The sequence below is a fragment of the Chrysochloris asiatica genome, unplaced genomic scaffold, assembly GCF_000296735.1.
Source record: "Chrysochloris asiatica unplaced genomic scaffold, ChrAsi1.0 scaffold00445, whole genome shotgun sequence".
In the NCBI taxonomy this organism is placed as follows: Eukaryota; Metazoa; Chordata; class Mammalia; order Afrosoricida; family Chrysochloridae; genus Chrysochloris; species Chrysochloris asiatica.
Genome location: NW_006408963.1, coordinates 935,325 through 958,022, shown reverse-complemented (window position 1 = coordinate 958,022; position 22,698 = coordinate 935,325). Strand labels below are relative to the sequence as shown.

Sequence of the window (22,698 nt, the reverse complement as noted above, 5' to 3'; positions counted from 1 at the left end):
GCTGTTCCGTGGGAGAAAGATGAGGCTTTCTGCTCCCGTAAAGATTTACAGCCTCAGAAACCCTGTACAGGGTCGCTATGGGTCGGAACCGACTCCACAGCACCTAACAACAACCACCAGTGTCATTTTTGCCTCAAATTCTTTTCAATTGAAAATTAAGGGACTCGTGTAGCTAAAGCCACTCTTGGTATTGTTGTGTGCCGTGCAGAGGGTTTCCACTCAATCCTGACCCTGCTTAGATAGGGTTTGTGAGCCTGGAAGTCTTCCCGGAAGCAGAAAACCTCCACTGTCTCCTACAGAGCAGCTGATGGGCTCCATCTGCTGACCTTGTGGCTAGCAGCCCAATGCTTAGCCCACAGTGCCACCAGCTAAAGTTCAAGGCCCCTTGATTGCTAGGTCTTCCCCTTTACAGCCAGGTCTTTGCACCTAGGACACAGCTAGAAACCCTCAGTGACTGTGGGCTCCCGTAGGCGCTGACACCACCTTGATGCCTTCATGTGATCCTGTCCACTGAGCCAGAGTGCGTCCAGCCCCGGCTAGAGGACACCTACCTGTCCTCGCAGCTGTTACTGAATTCGGCACACATTCATCTGCTTGATCCTTGACAACTGCAGCAACCAGGTTTCTTTGCTCACTGTCTTCTCCTGAGCCCTTGGACACAGTAGGCTCTCAGCAAGAAACCATTTGTCACGTGGGCCAGTGGCCCGCCTCTCCTTTCCAAATGCGCACACGGGGTAGCCGCTGGCTGTCTCGCTTCTTTCGTGCTGTTCCAGTACACCTTACGCAGCTGCCTTTGACAAAGCGCACTTGAGTCTCACAGGTAGGAGGCTCATTCACTGGGGCCCTGCTTCTACTCCTCCGTCTCTGTTCTCTCCAGAGCTTGTCTGATTGTTTTTCTGTCTCCAATGAGATGAACTCCAGACACACCCTACACAAGTCCTGCCTCATGCCTAGAACAAAGACTTGCCCGTTCCCAAAGGCGTGGAGGTTAGGGTTCCCAGTACGCCATCATTCAGTCCAGAACTCCTGCCTATTTCCCCCTGTTTTCCTCTCTCAGTGGTGACCATACCCTTGGGCTTGCTACTCCTCACACAGGCCTGCGCACTGATGGTGGAGGCAGCAGGGTGATGCCTCCTCATCAAAGTGGTCCCTGCTCAGCTTGGATGGTTTGCATGGGGCCAGCCGCCCTTCAGCTCAACATCAAAGTATGGGATTCTTTTGCTTCCTTCACAAGGAAAGAGGGCCTCCTCTGTCACGAGCTGGCTGGTTCTCCTCCTCTGCCTGCAGCTCGAGCCTGGCTTGCATTGGCAGTCCCGTCAGTGTGTGTTCAAGTACTAATAGGCTAAGCATCCGTGTTGTAGGGAGCACGGCCAAGACCTCGTGTCCTTTGAAAACAAAAAGAGGTCCTAAGTTTAGAAACCGTGGTCATTCTTATTTTAATCCAAGCCTCGTCATTCTTGGAAACGCAAACTCACTAACTTCCTATCACCCCTAAGGAATGGTGCCACCATCCTTGGCTGTGTTTAACCAGGAGTTCCTTGTGGCCTGTGGTTTGTCCTTGGCTTGGGTTTGTTGAAATTCTTTGGAGAGAACTCCAGAGAGCCAGACCTTCCCTGGACCCTAGAAGCCCGCCCGTTTTTCAGACTGTGAATCATATTATGAATAGTGTGGAAGTGGGGAGTCTAGTCTGTGCACAACTGCAAAGTAGCCTTTTTGGGGGCTCCCTCTGCCACGCTGCCTTCTGCCATCCTTTATTCATGGTTGTCTGTTGGGCCAGGTCCAAAGCCTAGTCGGTCAGCCACCGTCAGCTTCCGAAGTCTCTTCCTCATTTCCCATCAAGAGTCTAAGACTCAGAAATTGCATGCTGCTCTGACAGGCGCTAAGTGAGTCCTGGTTTTCAGTAGAGAGATGGGGCAGAGCCCTAAGCCCTGAGGGAAGGAGACTTCCCGGCTGGGGACACAGGGCAAGCATGGCCTGGCCTTCCCATTTGCTCAGTCCTAGAGGAGGGCACTGTTTGTGGAGATCAGCCTATGGCCACTGTCAAACCCACAGCTCTTCCTCCTACCTCCTCAGCATAAGCCCTAGGTCTGCCTGCCATTAAGAGGTGGCTGTGATCCTGGGGCCTTGACACACCACCTGCAGATGGCTACTTTGTGACCTAGCAGTAGAGCCAGATGCTGACCCTATGGTCCAGGAAGCTGACAAGGTAGAAGCTGCTCCTAATCAGTGTCTGGGCAAAAGGGTGTCTTGTTTGCACTGGGACGGTTAGGGCTCTCTTCTGGCCCTCTCCAGGTGCCAAGTCTTGGGAAGGAGCATTTGGGGGTACAAGAGCCTGGGCTTCACCAGTGCGTCGTGCCGGGCTTTGTTCTGCCTCTAGGTGGCGCTGCTCGTGAGTAGGGTCCCCATTGCTGTGGGTTCTCCTGTGGCGCCGCCTAGCCTGTCTGATCAGAGAAAACCACAGAGCGAGAAGCTGGGCTGACAGCCAGGGCTGACTGGGCACTGCATGCTGATGGGGGGGGGGGAGGGCCTAGAGGGTACACAGGGGTTGACCCACCTCCCAGCGACTTGACCTGTGAGGGACAACCCCAGCCCACTGGCGCTGCTTGTTTCTGCAAACGGGTGTGTTCTCTGGGATTCTTACATGCTTGTTTAATACTTCAGGGAAGAAAAGTCAGAAGACCAAGACCTCCAGGGTCACAAGGACAAGCCCCTGAAATTGAAGAAGTTGAAGAAAGATAAGAAAGAAGACAAAGAGGGCAAGCATGAGTCTCTTCAGCCATCTGCCCATCACTCTGCTGAGCCAGCCGAGGCCGGAAAGGCAGAAACATCTGAAGGGGCAGGTTCTGCCCCAGCCGTCCCAGAGGCCTCTGCCTCCCCCAAACAACGGCGTTCAATCATTCGTGACCGGGGACCGATGTATGACGACCCCACCCTGCCAGAAGGGTGGACACGAAAACTGAAGCAAAGGAAATCTGGGCGCTCAGCTGGGAAGTATGATGTGTACTTGATCAAGTAAGTGGGGGCTGGGTGGGCAGGTGCACAGCACAGAGCCCTGCCTCCAGGGGGGGGGGCTGGCAGGGAGACCTCCAGTAAGAACCCCCTGGGCAGGTCCTGCTCCTCCTGTCCTCCTCTGGGGTGGGGTGGTGGCAGAGAACAGTCTTGCAATGTTCATTGAGGGGCGGTGGTCACTGCTGGGAGACAGAAGAAGGAGGGAGTTCGTGGCATCCAGTCTAGTGTAATTCTGTGTGATTTGGGGTCCATTTGGGGAAGGGTGTGCCCTCTAGTGAGGCTTCTGAGAGAAACCATGCCTTCATTATTTGTGCAGCCTTGGTTGGCAGTTGAGTGTGTGCTGTTGACACCGAGGGGCTTCCAGAATCGGAGCTCAGGGCAGCAGGGAAGATGAACATTTCAGTTATACCCTTAGACTGATCTAGAAAGGGATAGCAGTTTTTGAAGAACACTTGAGTGTAGTTTCATTTAATTACACTCAATCCTTATTATTCGTGGATTCCTTAGCTACTTACTGGCCTCTTGGTTGAAGGCTTGGGATGCTGGAGCGATGCTGAAAGAGGTTGGTTAGGTCTTAGCCAGTTTCTTGACAGTTGGGGCTTGGCTGGCACCTGGATACAGTGAATGGCGATGTCTGAGTAACCCTGCGAGGAGAGGTTCAGCGACTTGCCTGAGCTCAGATAGAGGACTATTCTAGAAGCAGATCAGGCCCAGTCACCAACCAACAGAATGTGGTCTGACCCCATGGGTGGCTGGATTGGGCATGAGGGGGCATCCTCTGAGGCTTGGCCTTCTCCTCTGGGCTCGTGTTTGCAAGTTTTACAAGTCATAGCTCCATCCTACGTGCTGCTGATCTCCATATGGCCAGGCCAGGACAGCTGCTAATCCTTCTTTGTGTCTCTCCATTTCCCCCCAGTCCCCAGGGCAAAGCCTTCCGCTCTAAAGTGGAGCTCATTGCATACTTCGAAAAGGTAGGCGACACCTCCCTGGACCCTAATGATTTTGACTTCACGGTCACGGGGAGAGGGAGCCCTTCCCGGCGAGAGCAGAAACCACCTAAGAAGCCCAAATCTCCCAAAGCTCCTGGAACTGGCAGAGGTCGGGGCCGGCCCAAAGGCAGTGGCGCTGCAAGACCCAAGGCCGCAGCGTCTGAGGGCATGCAGGTAAAGAGGGCCATGGAGAAGGGTTCCGGCAAACTCCTCGTCAAGATGCCTTTCCAAGGCTCGGCAGGGGGCAAGGCAGAAGGGGGCGGGGCGACCACATCCACCCAGGTCATGGTCATCAAGCGCCCTGGCAGGAAGCGGAAAGCCGAGGCCGACCCCCAGGCCATTCCCAAGAAGCGAGGCCGGAAGCCTGGCGGTGTGGTGGCCTCCGCCGCTGCTGAGGCCAAGAAGAAAGCGGTGAAAGAGTCTTCCATCCGGTCTGTGCACGAGACCGTGCTCCCAATCAAGAAGCGCAAGACCCGGGAGACTGTGAGCATCGAGGTCAAGGAAGTGGTGAAACCTCTGTTGGTGTCCGCCATGGGCGAGAAGAGCGGCAGAGGGCTGAAGACCTGCAGGAGCCCCGGGCGGAAAAGCAAGGAGAGCAGCCCCAAGGGCCGCAGCAGCACCTCCTCGCCCCCCAAGAAGGAGCACCACACCCACCACCACCACTCGGAGTCCCCCAAGGCCCCCGCAGCTCCGCTGCCGCCCCTGCCCCCGCCTGAGCCCGAAAGCTCCAAGGACCCCAAAAGCTCCCCTGAGCCTCAGGACTTAAGCAGCAGCTTTTGCAAAGAAGAGAAGATGGCCCGAGGAGGCTCACTGGAGAGCGACGGCTGCCCCAAGGAACCAGCTAAGACTCAGCCCACGGTGGCTCCTGCTGCCCCCGCCGCCGCCGCCGAAAAGTACAAACACCGAGGGGAGGGTGAACGGAAAGACATTGTCTCATCCTCCATGCCGAGGCCTAACAGAGAGGAGCCTGTGGACAGCCGGACGCCCGTGACAGAGAGAGTTAGCTGACTTTCAACTGAGGGGATTGACAAAGCAAACCCACAAGAATAAAGGCAGCTGTTGTCTCTTCTCCTTATGGGTAGGGCTCTGACAAAGCTTCCCGATTCACTGAAATAAAAAATATTTTTTTTTCTTTCAGTAAACTTAGAGTTTCGTGGCTTCAGGGTGGGAGTAGTTGGAGCATTGGGATGTTTTTCGTAACCGACAAGCACAGTCAGGTTGGAGACCTAACCAGGGCCAGAAGTAGCTTTGCACTTTTCTAAACTAGGCTCCTTCAACAAGGCTTGCTGCAGATCCTACTGACCAGACAAGCTGTTTGTCAGGCTGCTTAGGCTATGCCTGTACCTGCCCTCCCACCCACCCCTTTTTCCCTGTGAGGGGCAAGAGTGGCACACTGCTGGTGGTCGTTAGGAACAAAGCAGTTTAGAAAGCACCCTTGTTTTCTGTGCCATTGGTGCCCCTGCCTCCTGCCCGCACCCCCAGCTCCCCCGCTCCTCTCCCAGCCACGGCAGGAGTGACAGGTCCCGGTGGCAAGTGGCTCCGGCCCCTGCAAGACCACCCATGGCGGGCCAAGTCTGGTCCAATGCCAGCCCCTCCTCCAAACTCAACCAGGACCCTGCCCAGCACAGAAGAGTAGCCCCTGTCCCCCCCAGTCCTGAGCCAGAGGAGACCATGGCTGAGGGTGAGCTGGTACTGGTCACTCTCAGGGCCATCCTCCAGAGGGTGCCACGGAGGCAGCCAGCCAAGGCCACAGCAGGCCCAGCGCAATGGGCAGGAGGAGCTCCTAGTCACTCCAGGCCGTCTTCAACTGGTAGTTAGGGACCTAGTGGACTGGGCGGGGCAGGAAAACTGTTCTTCCAGTTAGATTCCAATTCTACCACTTTAGGGACAGCTTAGAAATCTTTGCACTATTGAGTCTTCATGTTCCCACTTTAAAACAAACAGATGCTCTGAGAGAAAACTGGCTTGGCCAGGGTGACACTTGCTCACACCAGCCACCAGAAGTGACGGTGTTCATAGCTACCTGTCTTTGTATATATCTGCGCTTGTTTTCAAGTGGGATTAGCACATAGGGTTCCCACGAAGCTTCGAAACTCTAAGTGTTTGCTGCGATTTTATAAGGACTTCCTGAGTGTATTTTCTTCTCTCCTTTCATTGTTTCTTCCCTTTCATTTCACTCTTTGGTTTCTTCCATCCTTTCCTTCTCTTTTCTCCTTTCTGTGCCAGCCGCACTGCTCCACTGTCCCCTGAGCCAATGCGCCCCTTCCTGCCCTGTCCCCTCCCCTTGCCGGGCCCGGCCCACCCACTGTTCCAAGGCCTTCAGAGGCCCTGGTTTCTGCTGCAGCCAGCCAAGTGGAGCTAGCCATTGCATTTCGGGGCCTCCACAGGGAACAACAGAGCAACACGAATTTGTGCTCCTAGGTAGACAGAGTGAAGCACTGTTCCAACCCTGAACTTGAAGTTGTTCCATCTTCAGTTCCAGAGTAGCAGCTTGGGCAGACGTGTTAGCAGATGCTCCTCCTTGTGCTGCCGCCTGCCAGACAGTAAGGGGCTCGGGCTCGGGCTCGGGCTGGACTTGCCGCGGTTTTTTGTTTGTTGGTTTGTTTGGTTTTTGGTACCCTCCTGTCTGTTCAGGAAGTCCTTATCTAGCTGCATATCTCCATCATATTGGTATATCCTTTTCTGTGTTTACAGAGATGTCTCTTCTATCTAAACCTGTCCAACTGACAAGTACCTTATCAAAGTAGCTTCCAGAAACACCCACAAGCACGTCACCTGTGAGCTGCTGCAGTGACCTGTCAAATGTGTGTTGTCTTGTGTGTTTCCCTTCTTGTCCCCGGCTTCCTTGTTCTGGTGTGATCCTGAAGGAGCGAAACATCATAGAAATCATGTAGCCCTTCCTTGCCAGTCTTAGTGGTTGGGAACCATAGTTGACAGTTCCAATCAGTAGCTTAAGATAAAGCAGTGTTTGTCTCTTCCAGAATGGTTAGAAACAAGGGAGTTTGCCCTGTTTGGTTCATAGTGGTAGCTGGCCTGTTTAGCCTCTCTGTACCCATTTTCGTATGCTATAAAAGCAAGCCCCACAGTGGAACCTGTCAGCCTGATTCCTGATGCCTGCAGTTGCTGTCAAACCTTCTGGCTTCTCTTCTGACTCCTCCCCAGCAAGGGAAGTGGGTTGGGCAATCTGATGAGGGTCAGAGGCCTTCGGAGCTCCTCTTCCTCAGAGGACAAAAGGCTCATGGCCTCTGATAATGGCCTCACTCACTGGGCACCTTCAAAGGGACAGCTGGCCAGTTTGCCGCGGTGCAGTGGGTCACTGAAAAGACATGGCTCAGGGCTGGTCTGGATTTGATGCAGCATGCCTGGTCCCGTGCAATAGGGCCTTGGCAGCCCAGTCAGGAGTTGACAGGCACTCCGGGGCCTAAGGCCAGCCAGCAGCATCCCTCCCTGTTCCCCCAGCTGCAGCTGGTGCCCAAGGCTCCGTGGACTCCACCCTCTGTCTTCCCCCCTCCATCCATTTCCTCTTCTGCCTCAGGTCCAGGCACCGTGAGTCGGTGACCTGGGTGCAGGCAGCCCTGCCAGCTGTGCCCCACCCCGGCTCAGGGGGTCCTCCATGGGCCCAGGCACACACAGCTTGCCCCTATCCCGCCCCTGTCCCCTCAGGTCGTTGCTCTGGAGGGAGCCCTGAAAGAGGTTGGGTGCGGAAAAGCCTTTCTCAGTGATGGGCCCTCTGACCTGTAACCAGGTGGTGACGGGCCGCTAGGTCCATGAGGACTGCTCGGTGTCCCACAGAAAGGGTGTCAGCAGCCCCGGCCTCCATGCTCTGTGTTGTCAGCGGGGTCCGTCAGCAAACCAGCTACCCTCGGAAGAACCTGTTCTTTTCTCCACTTTTAGAGATTGTGTCAAGCTTTAGAAAAGGCGTTGTCTAACTAACTGTTCGAAATCGCTAGGAGACTGCCTCCTCCAGGGTCTATAATGACATAGTAAAGGAGAAAATTTGAACACTGAGACTGAATCTCAAGATTTAGAAGGAAAACCTAGAAAACAGGTGGCAGAAAAGTCCATGTTGATATTTCTGAAAGAATCACAGCAAACTTTGGCCCCAGTGCTGAGGTCAATCTACTTGCAGCCATGCCTGAGAGCTCGGCTGAAGGGTGGGGCCAAGGGCACTCCAGCCTGAAGCCACCTGAGGACCTTTGTGAGCAGTCCCCGGGGAGCTGACCTCTGACCTGTCCTTTGGAGTTGGGCATGGAGGTTTGCAGAGGAGCCCAGCTCTGGTTGTGGAAGGTGGGGTGTGCCCCGTCTGTTGTTACCTGCTCTCATCTTGACAGCCCACCGCAGTCCCCGCCCAGTCAGGCTACTTGCACAGGCTTTTGCCTGTTGAGCGCCCTGTCCCCCGGGTACCCCTCCCCCCACTTAGGCCAGTCTTCCCTGCCTTGCTCTCCTTGGGGTCAGTCTTAGGGTCTAGAAGGCCCCTGGGATGGAGGCAGGACAGGTGCGAGGAGAGCAGCCCCTGGGAGGAAGCCCCCCCCCTGACAATTTGAGAAGTCACCTTGGGAGACAGCTCCGCAGAAAAGGGGTCAGGTAAGCGGTACCCTCCTACAGTGTCGCCCGCCTGCCCGCCTCAGCTGCTTGTGCTCTAGATCCTGAGTCTGGCTTTGTTTCGCTTTTTAGTTTTGCCTTTAGTTTTTCTGTCCCTTTTATTTAATGCACCAACTAGACACAAAAAACAGTGGAATTTTGATATATCTATCTGTATATTGCACAATTATAAACTGATTTTGCTTGTGACGCCACACACAGAAGACCTGTTAAAATGGTACCTGTTGCTTAATTACAATATTTCTGATAACCATAGCATAGGACAAGGGAAAATAAAAAACAAAACAAAAAAAAACAAAAACCGACAACTCTGTCTGCTGGTCACTTCTTCTGTCCAAGCAGATTCGTGGTCTCTCCCCGCTCGTGTGTCTAGGGCGGCCCTGGGCCGAACCCGGGCTGCTGTACTCCTGACATGGCCGAAGCTCCCTTGTCCAGGGCACTCCGGAGTAGAGTCCGCTGGCGGGGGGGACGGGGGGCCTGGAGCCCACGGGCGGTGATCGGTGTGGGGAGTCGGTGGGCCCAGGAACGGAGGGGAGAAGCCTCCAGGACTTGCATTTGCTTTTGTAACTCTTCATGAGCAATATCTGCTAGAGAGGTTAGCTGAAACAGTTCTTTTTGATCCTGTTTTTTAAGTAAGTAAAAACACCAAAAAACACAACACAAAATCCAGAAACTTGTTCTTCCAAAGCAGAGAGCTATCTAACCACCAGGGCCATTGCTTCCATCCCTGTGCCACTGCTGCTGGTGAGGCCCAAGCTCCCGAGAGGAACTGGCTGTACCCCACCCCACCCCACCCCCTCCCCCGCCAGTGTGCAGTATTAGCCGGGTGGGGGAGGAAGCCAGAAGATGACTCCCAGCTGGATAGCCCCATGTGTCGGGGCATGTGCTTTTTGACCAGAGTGAAGTCAGCACATGTGTTAACCCCCATGGGTCCTCTAGCCCCACCGACTGAAGAGGCCCCCATTCAGTGTTTCTGGGGAGGATGACGGTGGGTGCAAACAGGGTCACAGAACTTGAACCTGGTTCCTTCCCTGGCTACCTTCCATGGTCACCTGTTTATTCTTTTTGAGTTTATTTCCACTTCAATAACAGCCGCTCCAGAGTCAGTAGTTGATGAATATATGACCAAATATGACCAGGACTGTTACTAACCACGTACTGAGCCCTGTCCTCGGGCCGGGTCGTGGAACCCGACACTGTAGCGTGTGCTGTGTTTGCGCCCCTTTCTCCTCCCTGCCCTGCCCTCACCTGGTCTTTCTGGGAGGGGGGTTCGGTTTGGGTTCGGTTTGGATTTGATTTTTCCTTTTTGTGTTCCAGACATGGGACATCCTCCTGGTCCTCTGAACTGTGGTGTTGAGGCTTCTCTATTTGTGTCGTTTTGGGTGGGTGTTTGAACTGAAGTCTGTATTGTAACCATGTTTAAAGTAATTGTTCCAGAGACATCTTTTCTTTACCAACAAGCAAAAGTCGGAGGGAGGGGGCTGGTGACTGAGATGGGAGGGGCTACCTTTTCCTCAGTTTGGGGAAATCTGCAGAGATGACCGACCCTCTGCCCAGGTCAACGCTAACCTGTCCCCCTCCCCTCCTCCCAGAAGTCAAGCCCGAAGAGCCCAGGGCCATTCCAAGAGCAAACCCGTTAGGTGTAAAACCCAGTGGATTCTTTTGGCTTCACCCCCACCCTTAGATTACTAACGTCTCATTATTTTTAAGGAGAAATCGGGTTGCCTTTCTGCGAGGGTAGCCAGAAGGGAAGGAGAGTGGATGGGCAAAGGAGGAGCTCCGAGGAGGACTGGCCAGGCTGGACCGGGAGGTGAATGCTCCCAGCCCGAAGTTGCTCCTAAACAGACCGGGCGTTAGGGACGTTCATCCCCAAGGCGGGTCCCCACGGAAGTTACCATTATAGACATGCTGTCCCTCCCCACCTTGCTCTTATGCACAACACTGATATGAGGTCTCCATTCCACCCTGTTCAAGGGTGATCAGCAGACCGCACAATGTGGAGCAGAGGAAACAATTCCTCTTCGAGAAGCCGTTGCCCTGCTGTAGACACTGGGGCTCATGGGACACATTTGTGCCAGGCAGGCCCCCTTAGAAAAGCTAAGATTCCTGGTCATGGAGGTGGGGAGGGGCTAGGATCTACCCCAGCCCAGACAACTGGGGACAGTGTTGCTAGTGACAGCAGGGCCCATCCAAGGTTTGGGGACGCATTCAGGGGCCATCTAGGGCAGGCTTAGCAGGAAAAGTTTCTCAAGCTTTGATGGCATTCACCTTCGATTTTTGTGTTTTGGGACAATTACTTTAGAAATAAGTAGGTCGTTTTAAAAAAAATATATTGATTGCTTTTTTGTAGTGTTAAAAAATAAAAAAGGTTCTTTGTGTATAGCCAAATGACTGAAAGCACTGATATATTTAAAAACAAAAGGCAATTTATTAAGGAAATTTGTACCATTTCAGTAAACCTGTCTGAATGTACCTGTATACGTTTAAAAAACACCCCCACGGAATCCCTGGAACCTATTTATTATATAAAGAGTTTGCCTTATAAATTTACATAAAAATGTCCGTTTGTGTCTTTTGTTGTAAAACCCAGTGATTTTTTCATAAGGTTCTTTTACTATTTGAAAAGATGGGCAGCACGCAGTTTTATTTTATTTTTGTAAGTTTTTTAATACATGTGAAGCAAAGACTACTCAGCATGCCTTTCTAAGTGACGCGTTTGCACCTTTTGTTGGGAAGTACTGTATCCTGTGCTGTTAGCATTCTCGATAAATCTCTCTGTGAAAGTGACTCAAGGTCTGGGCTTTCATTGTAAGACAGCAGTCCCCTCTCAGGTCATCACATGGACCGCGCTCTCAGGCAACTGGGGTGGCAAGGAAGGGACGCCCACTTTACCCTTGGGCCTCGCTGCCTGCCTCTTCAGGGTGCTCCATGTCCTGAGCCGTCTTGGCCAGACACCGTTTCTTGTTGCAGCACAGGAACTGGGGGTGGGCACGTCCATGCCTGGGAGCCCCTCCCGGGTTTCCTGCCCCCACAGCACAGACCTGTTCCTTCACCCCCAGCCCCTCTGGTGCCTTAGGGCACTCACTGCACACTCAGACACACAAGCGCTCACATGCTGGCTCTGAATGTGAACCAAAGGACCCAGACTCTTCAGGAGCTGATGTCAGACCCTGACGACCTGTGGAAGTGACCAGGAGCAGCTGTAGACCCTGGGGAGAGGCACGGTGGGGTTGGGGGCTGCTGGTAACAGCCCTTTGGAGTTGGGATAGAGAAGGGGCAGGAACAGCTACTACTGACTGTTAGAGAAGCCAGCCTAAATAAGGGCCTGCCCTATATGGTTGGAGTCTCCCCATCTAACTGGGTGGTAGCTGAGTGAAGTGGTGAGAACCACTTGTGGACTCCAGGCAAGTCCCGCCCAGGCGTGGGGAGGTCTCCACTGCTGCCAGGGCCTGATGGACCAGGAGAAAGTGCCAGACAAAGTGATTACCAACGGCAATCTTGCAGTGCTGAATGACTCTATGGAGAAGGTTCGCAATAAGGGCTGCACAGTGACCATGTTGTGACAGCCATTTGTGGTACACAAAGGGACTGGGACCCCATCAGAGGGCCTCAGGACCCTGGAAAGGTATAAGCAAAGAAGGGCAGTGGGGAATGCCAGAAAACCAGGGTGGACACAATGGGAGAGTGGGCATGGGACACATATGTGACTAAGAAGTCACAGTTATGTGCTGGTACCTGGGGGGAAAGGCACAGCAGGTGAAGTGTAGGGCTACTAAGCCGGGCAGTTCCAATCCACCAGCAGCTCCGCTGGGTTTCAGCCTCAGAAACCCCAGAAAGCAATTCTACCCTGTCCTCCTGGGTCACTGAGTTGGAATCCATTGGATGGCAGTGGGTCTGGGGAAAACCAGACCCTGCGGTCCTGCCCCAGAGCTAAAGGGACTGAGGTGCCCCGGAAAAGGGAGGTGGAGGGCACTGCCCAGAGCCAACACCTGCTGCAGCAGGGCTTGAAGGATAGGGACATCGAGCCAGGGGACTCTCCTAGACACACAGCTGACCCCTTAATGTTCCGAGCTCTAGCTGGCTTCCACCTACCAAATACAGTCCAAACTTATTCACGGGACTGCCAAATGGCTTCCCCAGAGGCCGGTTCAGCTCCCTGGAGGCACTCCCTCTTTCTGGAACATACTGGACCCTGTTGGGAGTCCTGGTGTGGCACTATTGGATCAACACTGAAATGCTAACCGCAAGGTCGGCGGTTCAAACCACCTTGGAGGCCCCATACAGGGTTGCTAGGAGTCTGAGCCGACTCGCCAGCCCTGTGCGCCTGCTGCCGGAAGCGCACGTCTTCGTCCCCTCCGCCTGGAGGCCCGCTCTACTGACCGCCCCAACAAGACGCCACCGGGCTTCCAGCCTCTGGGCGCGCGGGCTCCGGCCGGGGGGCCGGACGCGGGCGCCTCCGTGTGGCCGAGGCGCGCGGCGACGGCCGAAATGGCGGCGGGGTCGGGCACCGCCCCTTCCGCCCCGCCGGGCGTCGCACGAGGCGACTTAAAGGGGAAGTGAGTCAGTGAATGTCGATCTGGCCGGCCGAGGCCCGCTCTCGCCGTGGCCCCGAGAGGCCCCAGAGGCCTCGGCCCGGCGGCGGCGCTAGGCGGGCCATGGCGGGGGGCCCGGGCCCAGGGGACCCTGCGGCCCCCGGCGCCCAGCACTTCTTGTACGAGGTGCCGCCCTGGGTCATGTGCCGCTTCTACAAGGTGATGGACGCCCTGGAGCCCGCCGACTGGTGCCAGTTTGGTGGGTGGCGGCGGGTGCGGGCCAGGGCGGGGGGCAAGGGGTCCCCAGGTCGCTGCTGCCCACCTGACGCTCCCCGCCCCGCAGCGGCCCTCATCGTGCGAGACCAGACAGAGCTTCGGCTCTGCGAGCGCTCGGGGCAGCGCACGGCCAGCGCCCTGTGGCCCTGGATCAACCGCAACGCCCGGGTGGCCGACCTCGTGCGCATCCTGACGCACCTGCAGCTGCTCCGTGCGCGGGACATCATCACGGCTTGTGAGCGCCGCCGGCGGGCAGGCGGGCCAGCGGGGGCAAGCGGGCGGAGGAGGAGGAGGCCGGTCCCCCGGAGCTGCCACTCACTCCTCCTTCCTTTTCTCTGTGGCGCCAGGGCACCCTCCTGCCCCCCTCCCATCCCCCAGCGCCACCAGCCCAGCCCTGGGGCCCAGCAGCATCTCTGTCCCCACCGAGGCCACGAGCCCCAGGAAGTCACAGCCCTCAGCCTCCACCGTCCTGTGCCCAGGTAAGAGCTGGGACTGCTGGTCACACCGGGTTCAGAGAAGGGGCACCTTGACCGTAGCCCCTCACTCTTCCAGACTCTCAGACCCATCCAGGGTCCGGGCCCAGCTTTGGCCCCGCAGACCACTCTGCCTGTCCCCCGCCAGCACCGCCATCGCCAGCCCTTTCCTCTGCAGAGGTAGGTGCCCCTTGCTCTCAGGGGCGGTTCCAAGTAAGGAGGATACACTGGAGCCTGTTGTGCACTGCAGCACCCCAGGCTGGGAGGTAGCTGCTGGGGGTGGGGGGGCATAGAGGAGCCCACCTGCAGTGTCTCTACCCACAGGTGAGTCCAGAGGGTCCGCTGGCCTTCCTGCAGGGGGCCCACCCGGCCCCATTCTGCTGGCCCTTTCCGGAGGTGGTTCAGGGCACCCGCAACTTCTCGGAGGAGCTCAAGATTGGCGAGGGTGGCTTTGGTTGCGTGTACCGGGCGGTTATGAGGAACACGGTGTACGCTGTGAAGAGGTTGAAGGAGGTAGGTGTGTCAGGGGACAGGTGGCAGTGGGAGTGGCCAGGCAGCCGAGCTGCCGAGCCTCACCCCACCTCCTTCCTAACGCTGGGGCTCCAGGAGGCGGACCTGGAATGGAGTACGGTGACACAGAGCTTCCTGACCGAGGTGGAGCAGCTGTCCCGGTGAGCGGCCGCCATCCCCAGGGCTGTGCCAGGGGGCAGTGTGGTGGGGCCCAGGGCCTGGTTCTCAGCACCCCTGCTTTGTCGGGCAGGTTTCGTCACCCAAACATCGTGGACTTTGCCGGCTACTGTGCTCAGAGCAACTTCTACTGCCTGGTCTATGGCTTCCTACCCAATGGCTCCCTGGAAGACTGGCTACACCTCCAGGTAGCCCCCTGCCAGGGCTGACCCACAAGCCCAGCCTGTGGCACACAGGACTGGACCCGCAGCTCGGGGCTGCCCCAAGGTGGCTGCCTGGGCACTCTCCACTTGGGCCTGGCCCTGCCTGCGCCTCCAGGAGCTGGGCCCACCGCCTTTCAGGAGGGGGATTCCTGCAAGAGCATCGCCAGTCCAGTTTCTGCCTCTGAAGGACCTCCTCTGTGGGCAGTTGTCGGCTTCTGGGGGACAGAGAGGGGCACACACAAGCACAAGACAGCCTTGAGGAAAGGGGACTTCAGGGCCTTGGGAAAACAGACCCGGAACAGCTTTTCAAGTGAACTTCACCCCCTTTCTAAAGTGGATCCTGGAGATTTGACCCTTTTTCCAGAAGCAGGAACCCTGGTGGTACAGTGAATTAAGCACTGGGCTGCTAACTGCAGGATCGGCAGTTCAAGCCCAGCCACCACCCCATGGAAGAAAGAAGTGATAGTCTGTTCCGTTACAGGGGGTCACTCAATGGTGGCAGGTCAGGGAAGAACGGCCTCAAGGAGCAGGAGGGCTCATGGCTGCTTCCCCATGTCTCCTCTGCCCTCCAGACCCAGGCCTGCACCCCTCTTACCTGGCCTCAGCGAATGGACATCCTCGTGGGCACAGCCCGGGCGATTCAGTTTTTACACCAGGACAGCCCCAGCCTCGTGCATGGAGATGTCAAGAGGTGAGGAGGTGCACAGCCCGGGACCTAGGGGGACAGTGCACCCCAGCCTCCCGCCTTCTCACCTCAGGGGACGGACCCGCCCTGAGACCTGTCAGATGGAGGCCAAGGCTGTTTGGGGCCTGTTGGCTGCCCCACCCTCTGCTCCAAGGGCCCTTTGGTTTTACTGGGTCTGACCAGGTGGGTGTGGAAGGACACTGGGGCCGGGCGGCCTCCTCTCTCTCCTCTCCTCTCCGCAGCTCCAACGTCCTTCTGGATGAGAGACTGCTGCCCAAGCTCGGAGACTTCGGCCTCGCCAGTTTCAGCCGCTTTACCAGCCTCCGCCCAGGTCAGAGCAGCACCGTGGCCCGGACCCGGACAGTGCGGGGCACCTTAGCCTACCTGCCCGAGGAGTACGTCAAGACAGGGAAGCTGGCTGTGGAAACCGACACCTTTAGCTTTGGGGTGGTAAGCTGCATCTTGTCTTCACTTTTGGTCCCATTCTCCCCCTGGCTCTTCCCTGCTGACAAGGGACCATGCTCATCTGTGTGTCCGAGGGTCAGGCCCCTGTCATCCCCGAGCATGCCGTGGTGTCCACCCAGAGACCCCTTCTGGGCACAAATCACTGCTCAACTGCTGTTTGCTCTCTTCCCAGGTGGTGCTGGAGACCCTGACAGGCCAGAGGGCTGTGCGGACACAGGGACCCGAGACCAAATATCTGGTGAGCCAGCTCCCAGGATGGCCCTAGGAGGTAGGGTGATCCGGAAAGCGGACAACGCCTGGGCAGCTAGTCCAAGTGCCCTGGACCACTGTAGACTTATCGGGCCTGACCAGGAGAGTGGGGGTTCACGGGTCATCCAGTAGGGGGCAGACCTGGGATCAAGTCCCTGCTCCTCACTGGGCCCTGTTTCCCTGTTTACGAACCAGACTTAAGGACATGTGACGGGCCCACGGTGGGCTCTGCCAGTGTCTGTTCTGGACGTGGCCCTCGTTCCTGGGGTCTCTGCGGGGACTCTCAATGGCCCCGGCCATCACACCCGTATTCTTTCCTGCTCCGTGTGTGGCCTAGCTGCCCCTCTGCACACCCCCAACCTACACAGACTCCTTGACCTTCCTCACCCGTCCACCGAGCTGTGCCCTCAACGCTTGTCCATGCTGTAGTCCTAGGGATACCTCCCCACTGCTTACATGGCCGGAACCTAGCAGCCTGTCTCTGTCCCAACCCCCCGGAATCTCAGGGCCAAGAACCAGGCTTGGCACCCACTGAAGGTTCGCCGAATGCATGGGAAGCCATAGGTGATGTGCACATGGCTCACTGTGTCTGTCCCACAGAAGGACCTGATAGAAGAGGAGGCGGAGGAGGCCGGGGTGACCCTGAAAGGTGCCCACACCACCACTCAGACCGGTCTGGCTTCGAACACCTGGGCTGCCTCCATTGCAGCCCAGATCTGCAAGAAACACCTGGACCCCAGGCCCGGGCCCTGCCCCTCTGAGCTAGGCCTGCCCCTGGGCCAGCTGGTCTGCTGCTGTTTGCACCGCAGGGCCAAGAGACGGCCCCCCATGACCCAGGTAGGCCTGCCCCCCCAGTGAGCCGACCACACTGCCTGCTAGGCCTCTTGTTGTTGTTGTTGTTAAGTGCCATCGAGTCGGGTCCGACCCATAGCGACCCTGTACAAGGTTTCCGAGGGTGTAAATCTTTACGGGAGTAGAAAGCCTCATCTTTCTCCCGCGGAGCGGCTGATAGTTTCGAACCGCTGACCTTAAGGTTCGCAGCCCGATTCGTAACCACTACGCTACCAGAGCTCCTAGGCCTCTAGGAGTTTCTAAACAGCAGTCCACAGCTGGGACAGAGGGCCTCCACTGCACCCCCTGCTGGGAGCATGGGGCCACTGCATCTGCATTTTTCTGTTCTCTCCCTGAACTCATCTGTCCCCCGCTGCTGACAGTTGAAAGTAGAACAGCCTTTCTCGGTCCTTGGGTTCCTGGTGACATGGACAGTCTGGAGCAGACTCATGGTTAGACCTTTGCCCTGCAGGTGTACGAGACGCTGGAGAAACTGCAGGCAGCAGCAGGGCCGGCCCTGGAGTCTGAGGTCACTGGCCGCAGCCCCCCGTCCCCGCAGGAGAACTCTTATGTGTCTACCAGCAGCACGGCCACGGATAGGGGTGCTCCTGAGCCGCCAGCAGGTCAGCCCGTGGAGAGCGACGAGAGCATAGCAGGCGTCTCCGGGGCCCTATGCTCCTGGCACTTGACCCCAAGCCTCCCCCCACGCAGCCCTGGACCCTTCAGGTTGACGGACTGCACGCAGGCTGCGGGTACCAGCAGAGAGTCACGCTTGGGGAGCAGCCCAGGATCCTGGCCCACAGCCTTGGAAGGTAGCTGAAAGCAGGGTCGTCCTCCTCCCAGGCTAAAGCTGAGCCCCATCTGTTCCTAGTGAGTGGGAGGCCAGCCTTAGAGAGAGGCCCACACCATGGTCTGATCTCACCAGGGACAGCCAAGAGGGCGTGGAGGACTTTCAGTGTATGTGCAGGTGTGGGGAGCTAGGCCAGGGCCGCACGGGTCAGCCACGAGTTCTAGGGAAAGCCCCGGGGGCTAAGAGGGCGCTCTGCCTCAGGATCACCAGTGGGCAGCGTCGCATCTTCTGAATCGCCACGCATCGTCATCAACCGAGCCCGGCAGAAGATGGTGCAGAAACTGGCCCTGTATGAAGATGGAGTGTTGGACAGTCTACAGTTGCTATCCTCCAGCTCCCTGCCAGGTACTCACCCCGCTCGGGACCCCCGCTCGGGAGCGTCCTCCCTTCTCCTGTGGACTTCAGCATCCCTCCCCCCTCCTGTTGCCTCCTGAACCCAGGGAACCCAGTCAGAACTTTCCATCCCAGGTGTTATTTGAAGAGCTGCTTCTTAGAAACAGTCTCAGTTCCAGAAAATGGCCCCGGTGGTGACGCAGTAGGCAGCTGCCACCTGCCGCCTGAGTGACGTCCCCTCCTCCTTCTCTAGGCCTGGGGTCTGTGGAGAGACAGGGACCCGAAGAGAGTGATGAGTTTCAGAGCTGAGCATGCACACAGGCCGAGGCCAAAGGCAGAAGTCTGATTTCTTATGGTTGGAAGTTCTCAAGGTGTGCGAGCATGTGGCAGCTCGTGGGGCCGCCATCTGTCTCCAGAAGGAGACGGGGTGGTCACAGGCAGGGCTCAGCTGGCCGAGCCATCGATCAGGTTTTGGGTCTTGTGTACAGAGTCACAAGGGGGGGCGGGGGAGGGTGCAGGCCTGAGGTGGCTGCTTCAGCAGGCCCAGGAGAAGCAGGGTGCCTCTGCAGTGGGGTGAGGGAGAGCAGGCACCTAGCCACCTGTGGACTGAAGAATAGTGGGAAATGTGGAAAGTTGCAGTGTGGCTGTCCTATGGCTCAGTCACTTGTAAGTAGGAGGCGTTCTGAGTTTCCCCTAGCCCTCCTCCCAACCCGGCAACACCCCCACCCCAAATCCGGCCCGTGCCTGCAAGCCCCAGCCTTCAACAGCATCCCTGGGTGCTCCAGACTGCCACAGGCAGAGGTTCAGCTTCCAGCCCAGGCACTGATGGCTACAGAGGGGCACTGCCCAAGCAGAGGGGCTCCAGCTCCCCTACAGAGGGGCTCCAGCTGGACCCAAGCCTCAGAACTGCCTGAAGAGTGAGAATCCCCAAGAGGGAACAAGGCCGCGTGGGAGGGGAAGCATTTTCCCAGAGAAAACGTTCATCACACGTTTTCTTTGACTTCGTGTCCTCTCGGATGGCTTAGAAAGTAGCCCCAGGCTGTAGCACAGGCTTACGAGGATTTTGTGTCCACTGTCCTAAGTCACACTACAAGCCCCCATGAAACAGCGGTGAAGTCCAAGTTGTCCTTGAGTAATAAAATCTTTGATATTGGATCTCTGACTAGACTTGTGGAATTTGTGGACTGAAAGCGTTGCTTTTCATCTCAAGACTCTTGACTGTCCAACCAGAAACCCGAGCTCCCCAGTGCTGCTACTGAACAGGACTTTCCCGTGGGCATTAACAGTTTCCCTAGGGCAGTCCTGTTGCTTTGGGTCTGTTCTAAATGGCATCTGAATTTCATTTTCCAATACTTCATTTGTAGTATGTACTTGACCTTGTACCCTGTGACCTCACTTGAATGCATTTTAGTTGACTTCAGATTCCGTAGCATCTATGTGATTGTTTCATCTGCAAATAAACACACTTTTGCTTCCTTTTCAATCTGTGTGCCTTTTGCTGCTTTTTCTTGCCTGAGTACACTGGCCAAGACCTCCAGTAAAGTGGTGATCACAAGTCGTGAGAGTGTACTTCACTACCTTGTTCGTAGTCTTAGGTGAAGAAGAGTGGCATCTTTCACCGTGAAGTAAGATGTTAACAGTGTGATTTTCAGGAATGTATTTGATCAGGTGCAAGAAGCTTAATAAACGAATTGAGCATTTTAATTATGGATGGTTGTTGAAGGGAGGGGAGGAGGGAAAGGTTTTCAGTGCGGTTTTTGCGTCTTGTCGAGATGACCATGAGATTTTTCATCTTCACTCTGTGTGGTGAACCACACTGATTTTCAAATGCTCAATCAACCTTGAATTTCTGAGAGATGGTGCCACTTAGTGTGATGCATCACCCTTCTGCAGATCGCTGGATTCCATCCGCTGATATTGTTGAGAATTTGCGTCTGAGGAATACTGGTCTGCCGCTTCCAGCAATCTCTTCTGTCAGGGTGCCAGCCTCGTGCGGTAGGGAGGAAACTTCCTTTCTCCTCTCATGTTCTTAAAAGGTTTGTGTGTGCTTAATGTGACGTCTCTAAATGTGTGACAGACTTCGCCAGTGGAGCCACCTAAACCTGGAATTTTATTTGTCCATTTTGTCTTGAATTGGCCTAAAATATAATAACATTCCCTTATTATCACTGCTGCTTTTTTTACTTCATCAGCCGAAGTAAGGATTTGTCCGTTTTCTTGATAGTTTCAAAGAACCAGTGTTGGTTTTCCTGTTCCGTTGTCTTTTTTGTTGATTTCAACTCCTTGTCATTTCCGGTCTTTTATTTACTTGGGGTTCCATTTGCTTCTCTTTTTCCAGCTTCTGTAGGTGTAACCATAGATAATTTTAGGCCTTTTCCCCCCCCTTGCACACAGCTTTCCCTGCGTCCTGCATGCTTGGATATGATCTATCTTCGTTAGCATTCATAACCATGTAATATTTTTCTATTTCCTCCCGATGTCTTCTTTGATCAGTGACTGACTTACAAGTGTGTTGTTACGTGTCTCATTTCTTCAGAACTTGTTTTCTAACCTCGTGGATGGTTTGGTATGATGAATGTGTGCTCGGCAGTTGGGTGGCGTGTGCGGCCCATGGTAGTCAGTTGCTTGATTGTCTTACTCAGGTCTGGCGTCCTTGCTGATTTTCTGGCTGCTTAGTCGCTCAATCTGACGGGTAGACTGAGAGAAAAGTGAAGGCCTGTGTCTTTCTCTTCATTTTGTCACATTTTGTATCACGTATTCAAGCTCTTTTACTAGGTGTATATACATTTCGGATTTTTACATGTTCCGGAGGTACTGACCCTTTTATTATTACTATGAAATGGTCTTCTTCATCTCTGGCAATATTCCTTCTAAAATCTGCTTTGTCTGGTATGAAGGTAGCTGATGCTTACGGGTTTGCTTGTTTTGTGGCGTAACTTTTCCCATTCCCTCCTTCTCACTTCTCTGCATCTTTATATTTAAAGTGCATTTATTGTAGTTCGTACAGAAACAAAGCTCACAGACAAATTACAACATCTTTGAATTCCATTTCTCTCCGAACTTTTTGAAGCCCCCTGGTGTGTATGAGGATAAGTGAAAAAGTATTGCTACAAAGTCATAGAAACCCAAATTAAACAAAAATCGAAATGTGAAGCTCTTGTTTCTGGGTCTAGGTCTCTCTACATCTCTCTAACCTGTCCCCGGAGAATACTGCGCTCGTCCATTTACTCAACAAAACGGCGGTTTGGGCATCTTTCGGGGACTTTAGGCGTGTTCCTTTTCAATGTTCTTTGAGTTTGGGGACAACAAGAAGTCTGAAGGGGCAAGGTCAGAGGTGTAGGGTGGAGGGGGCCAAGTTTCCCAGTGAAGCCCCCTGAAGAAGGAGCAGGTGCACAACTTTCCTGGCCTTTTGCTCACCATTGTCTTACAATTTCTTAATAATATGCCCCCATGATCCGCCTGTGTCACTTGAGGAAACCTCTCACAAGGAGCCCGAGTGGTGCTGTGGATTCAACATTAGACCGCTGACTGCAAAGTCGGTGGTTCAAACCCACTAGCCACTCAGTGAGAAAGCGATGAGGCTGGCTGTTCCCGTAAATACTGACACTCTCAGAAACCCAAAGGGGAGCACCTGTATTCTCTCTCCTGGGTCCTATATGGTCACTGGTTGTTTTGTGGCTTTTATAACTTTCGGAGCTGACCTCTCTGCCTTGAATTTAACCAGCCCAGTGGATCACCTCAGAAGCCAGTGTATTGATTGGACCTTTTCTTTGAAGGCACCCTAAGGAGAGTAAAATAAGTCTATTACCGAAGAGAACTTGTTTGCAGCCATCCATAGATTGCACAGACATGCTTAAACATATTGTGTTTGGAAGAAACCTGTGCATGTATGAATTGGAATCTTAATAATAGCAATGCTTCTTTACCTGACCTTCATAGCTCAAGGGATACTTCATGAGTTTGTTTGGTGTTAGGTGTCGTTGAGTCCATACAGAGACATGGCCCGCTACTGCGACAGTCACACAATTGCTGCTACGCCACTGTGACAACCCATCTCGTTGACGCTGTCCCTCTTTTTCTCTGAGCCTCCATTTAACCAAGCGTGATGTCCCTCTCCAGATACTAGTCCTTCCTGATAATATGTCCAAAATATATGAGAAGCAAAGCCTGGCTCTCCTGGTTTTTGAGGAGCACTCTGGCTGCGCTTCTTCCAACACAGATTGGTTTGGTTCTTCTGGCAGCCCTGGTACTTGGAATATTCTTATCTGACACCATAACAGAAACGCATCAATTCTTCTACGGTCTTCCTTACTCACTGTCCAACTTTCCCATGCATATGAGGTGATTGGAAATGCAATGGCTTGGGTCAGGTGCACCTTAGTCCTCAAGCTGACATCTTTGCTCTTCAACACTTAAGTTTTTATTGTGACTTGAGCGTTAGCTTACGTGGGAGAACATGGGTTTTACACTCATGTCATTGCAATGATTACAGTCCCCTCCATGCAGCATCATTC

General features: G+C 54.8%; 2 protein-coding genes across 3 annotated transcripts in view; both read left to right on the top strand.

Annotated features, from left to right (window-relative positions):
• The window catches only part of MECP2 (methyl CpG binding protein 2 (Rett syndrome)), a 77,782-nt gene extending 72,642 nt beyond the window's left edge, over positions 1–5,140 (top strand). For both annotated transcript variants that reach the window (XM_006877196.1, XM_006877197.1), the window contains 2 exons: positions 2,662–3,012; positions 3,926–5,140. In XM_006877196.1, coding sequence (XP_006877258.1) covers positions 2,662–3,012; positions 3,926–5,006 — 1,432 coding nt within the window. In that variant the 3' untranslated portion in view covers positions 5,007–5,140. The remainder of the gene's footprint in view (positions 1–2,661; positions 3,013–3,925) is intronic.
• An 8,115-nt stretch (positions 5,141–13,255) lies between these two features.
• IRAK1 (interleukin-1 receptor-associated kinase 1) lies at positions 13,256–18,493 on the top strand. The gene is made up of 14 exons (XM_006877229.1): positions 13,256–13,391; positions 13,476–13,643; positions 13,756–13,887; positions 13,979–14,061; positions 14,206–14,394; positions 14,488–14,552; positions 14,642–14,756; positions 15,344–15,462; positions 15,699–15,906; positions 16,094–16,159; positions 16,771–17,007; positions 17,474–17,813; positions 18,053–18,196; positions 18,438–18,493. Exons 1-14 carry the CDS (start codon positions 13,256–13,258, stop codon positions 18,491–18,493), a joined length of 2,058 nt encoding a protein of 685 aa, XP_006877291.1.
• The last annotated feature ends 4,205 nt before the right edge of the window (positions 18,494–22,698 follow it).

Bases quoted from the DNA above. Each gene is read 5' to 3' on its own strand.
- IRAK1 (XM_006877229.1), top strand. From the start codon at position 13,256: ATGGCGGGGGGCCCGGGCCCAGGGGACCCTGCGGCCCCCGGCGCCCAG. The intron at 15,463-15,698 runs GTGAGGAGGTGC...TCCTCTCCGCAG, and splicing joins GTGCATGGAGATGTCAAGAG to CTCCAACGTCCTTCTGGATG. The intron at 16,160-16,770 runs GTGAGCCAGCTC...TCTGTCCCACAG, and splicing joins GACCCGAGACCAAATATCTG to AAGGACCTGATAGAAGAGGA.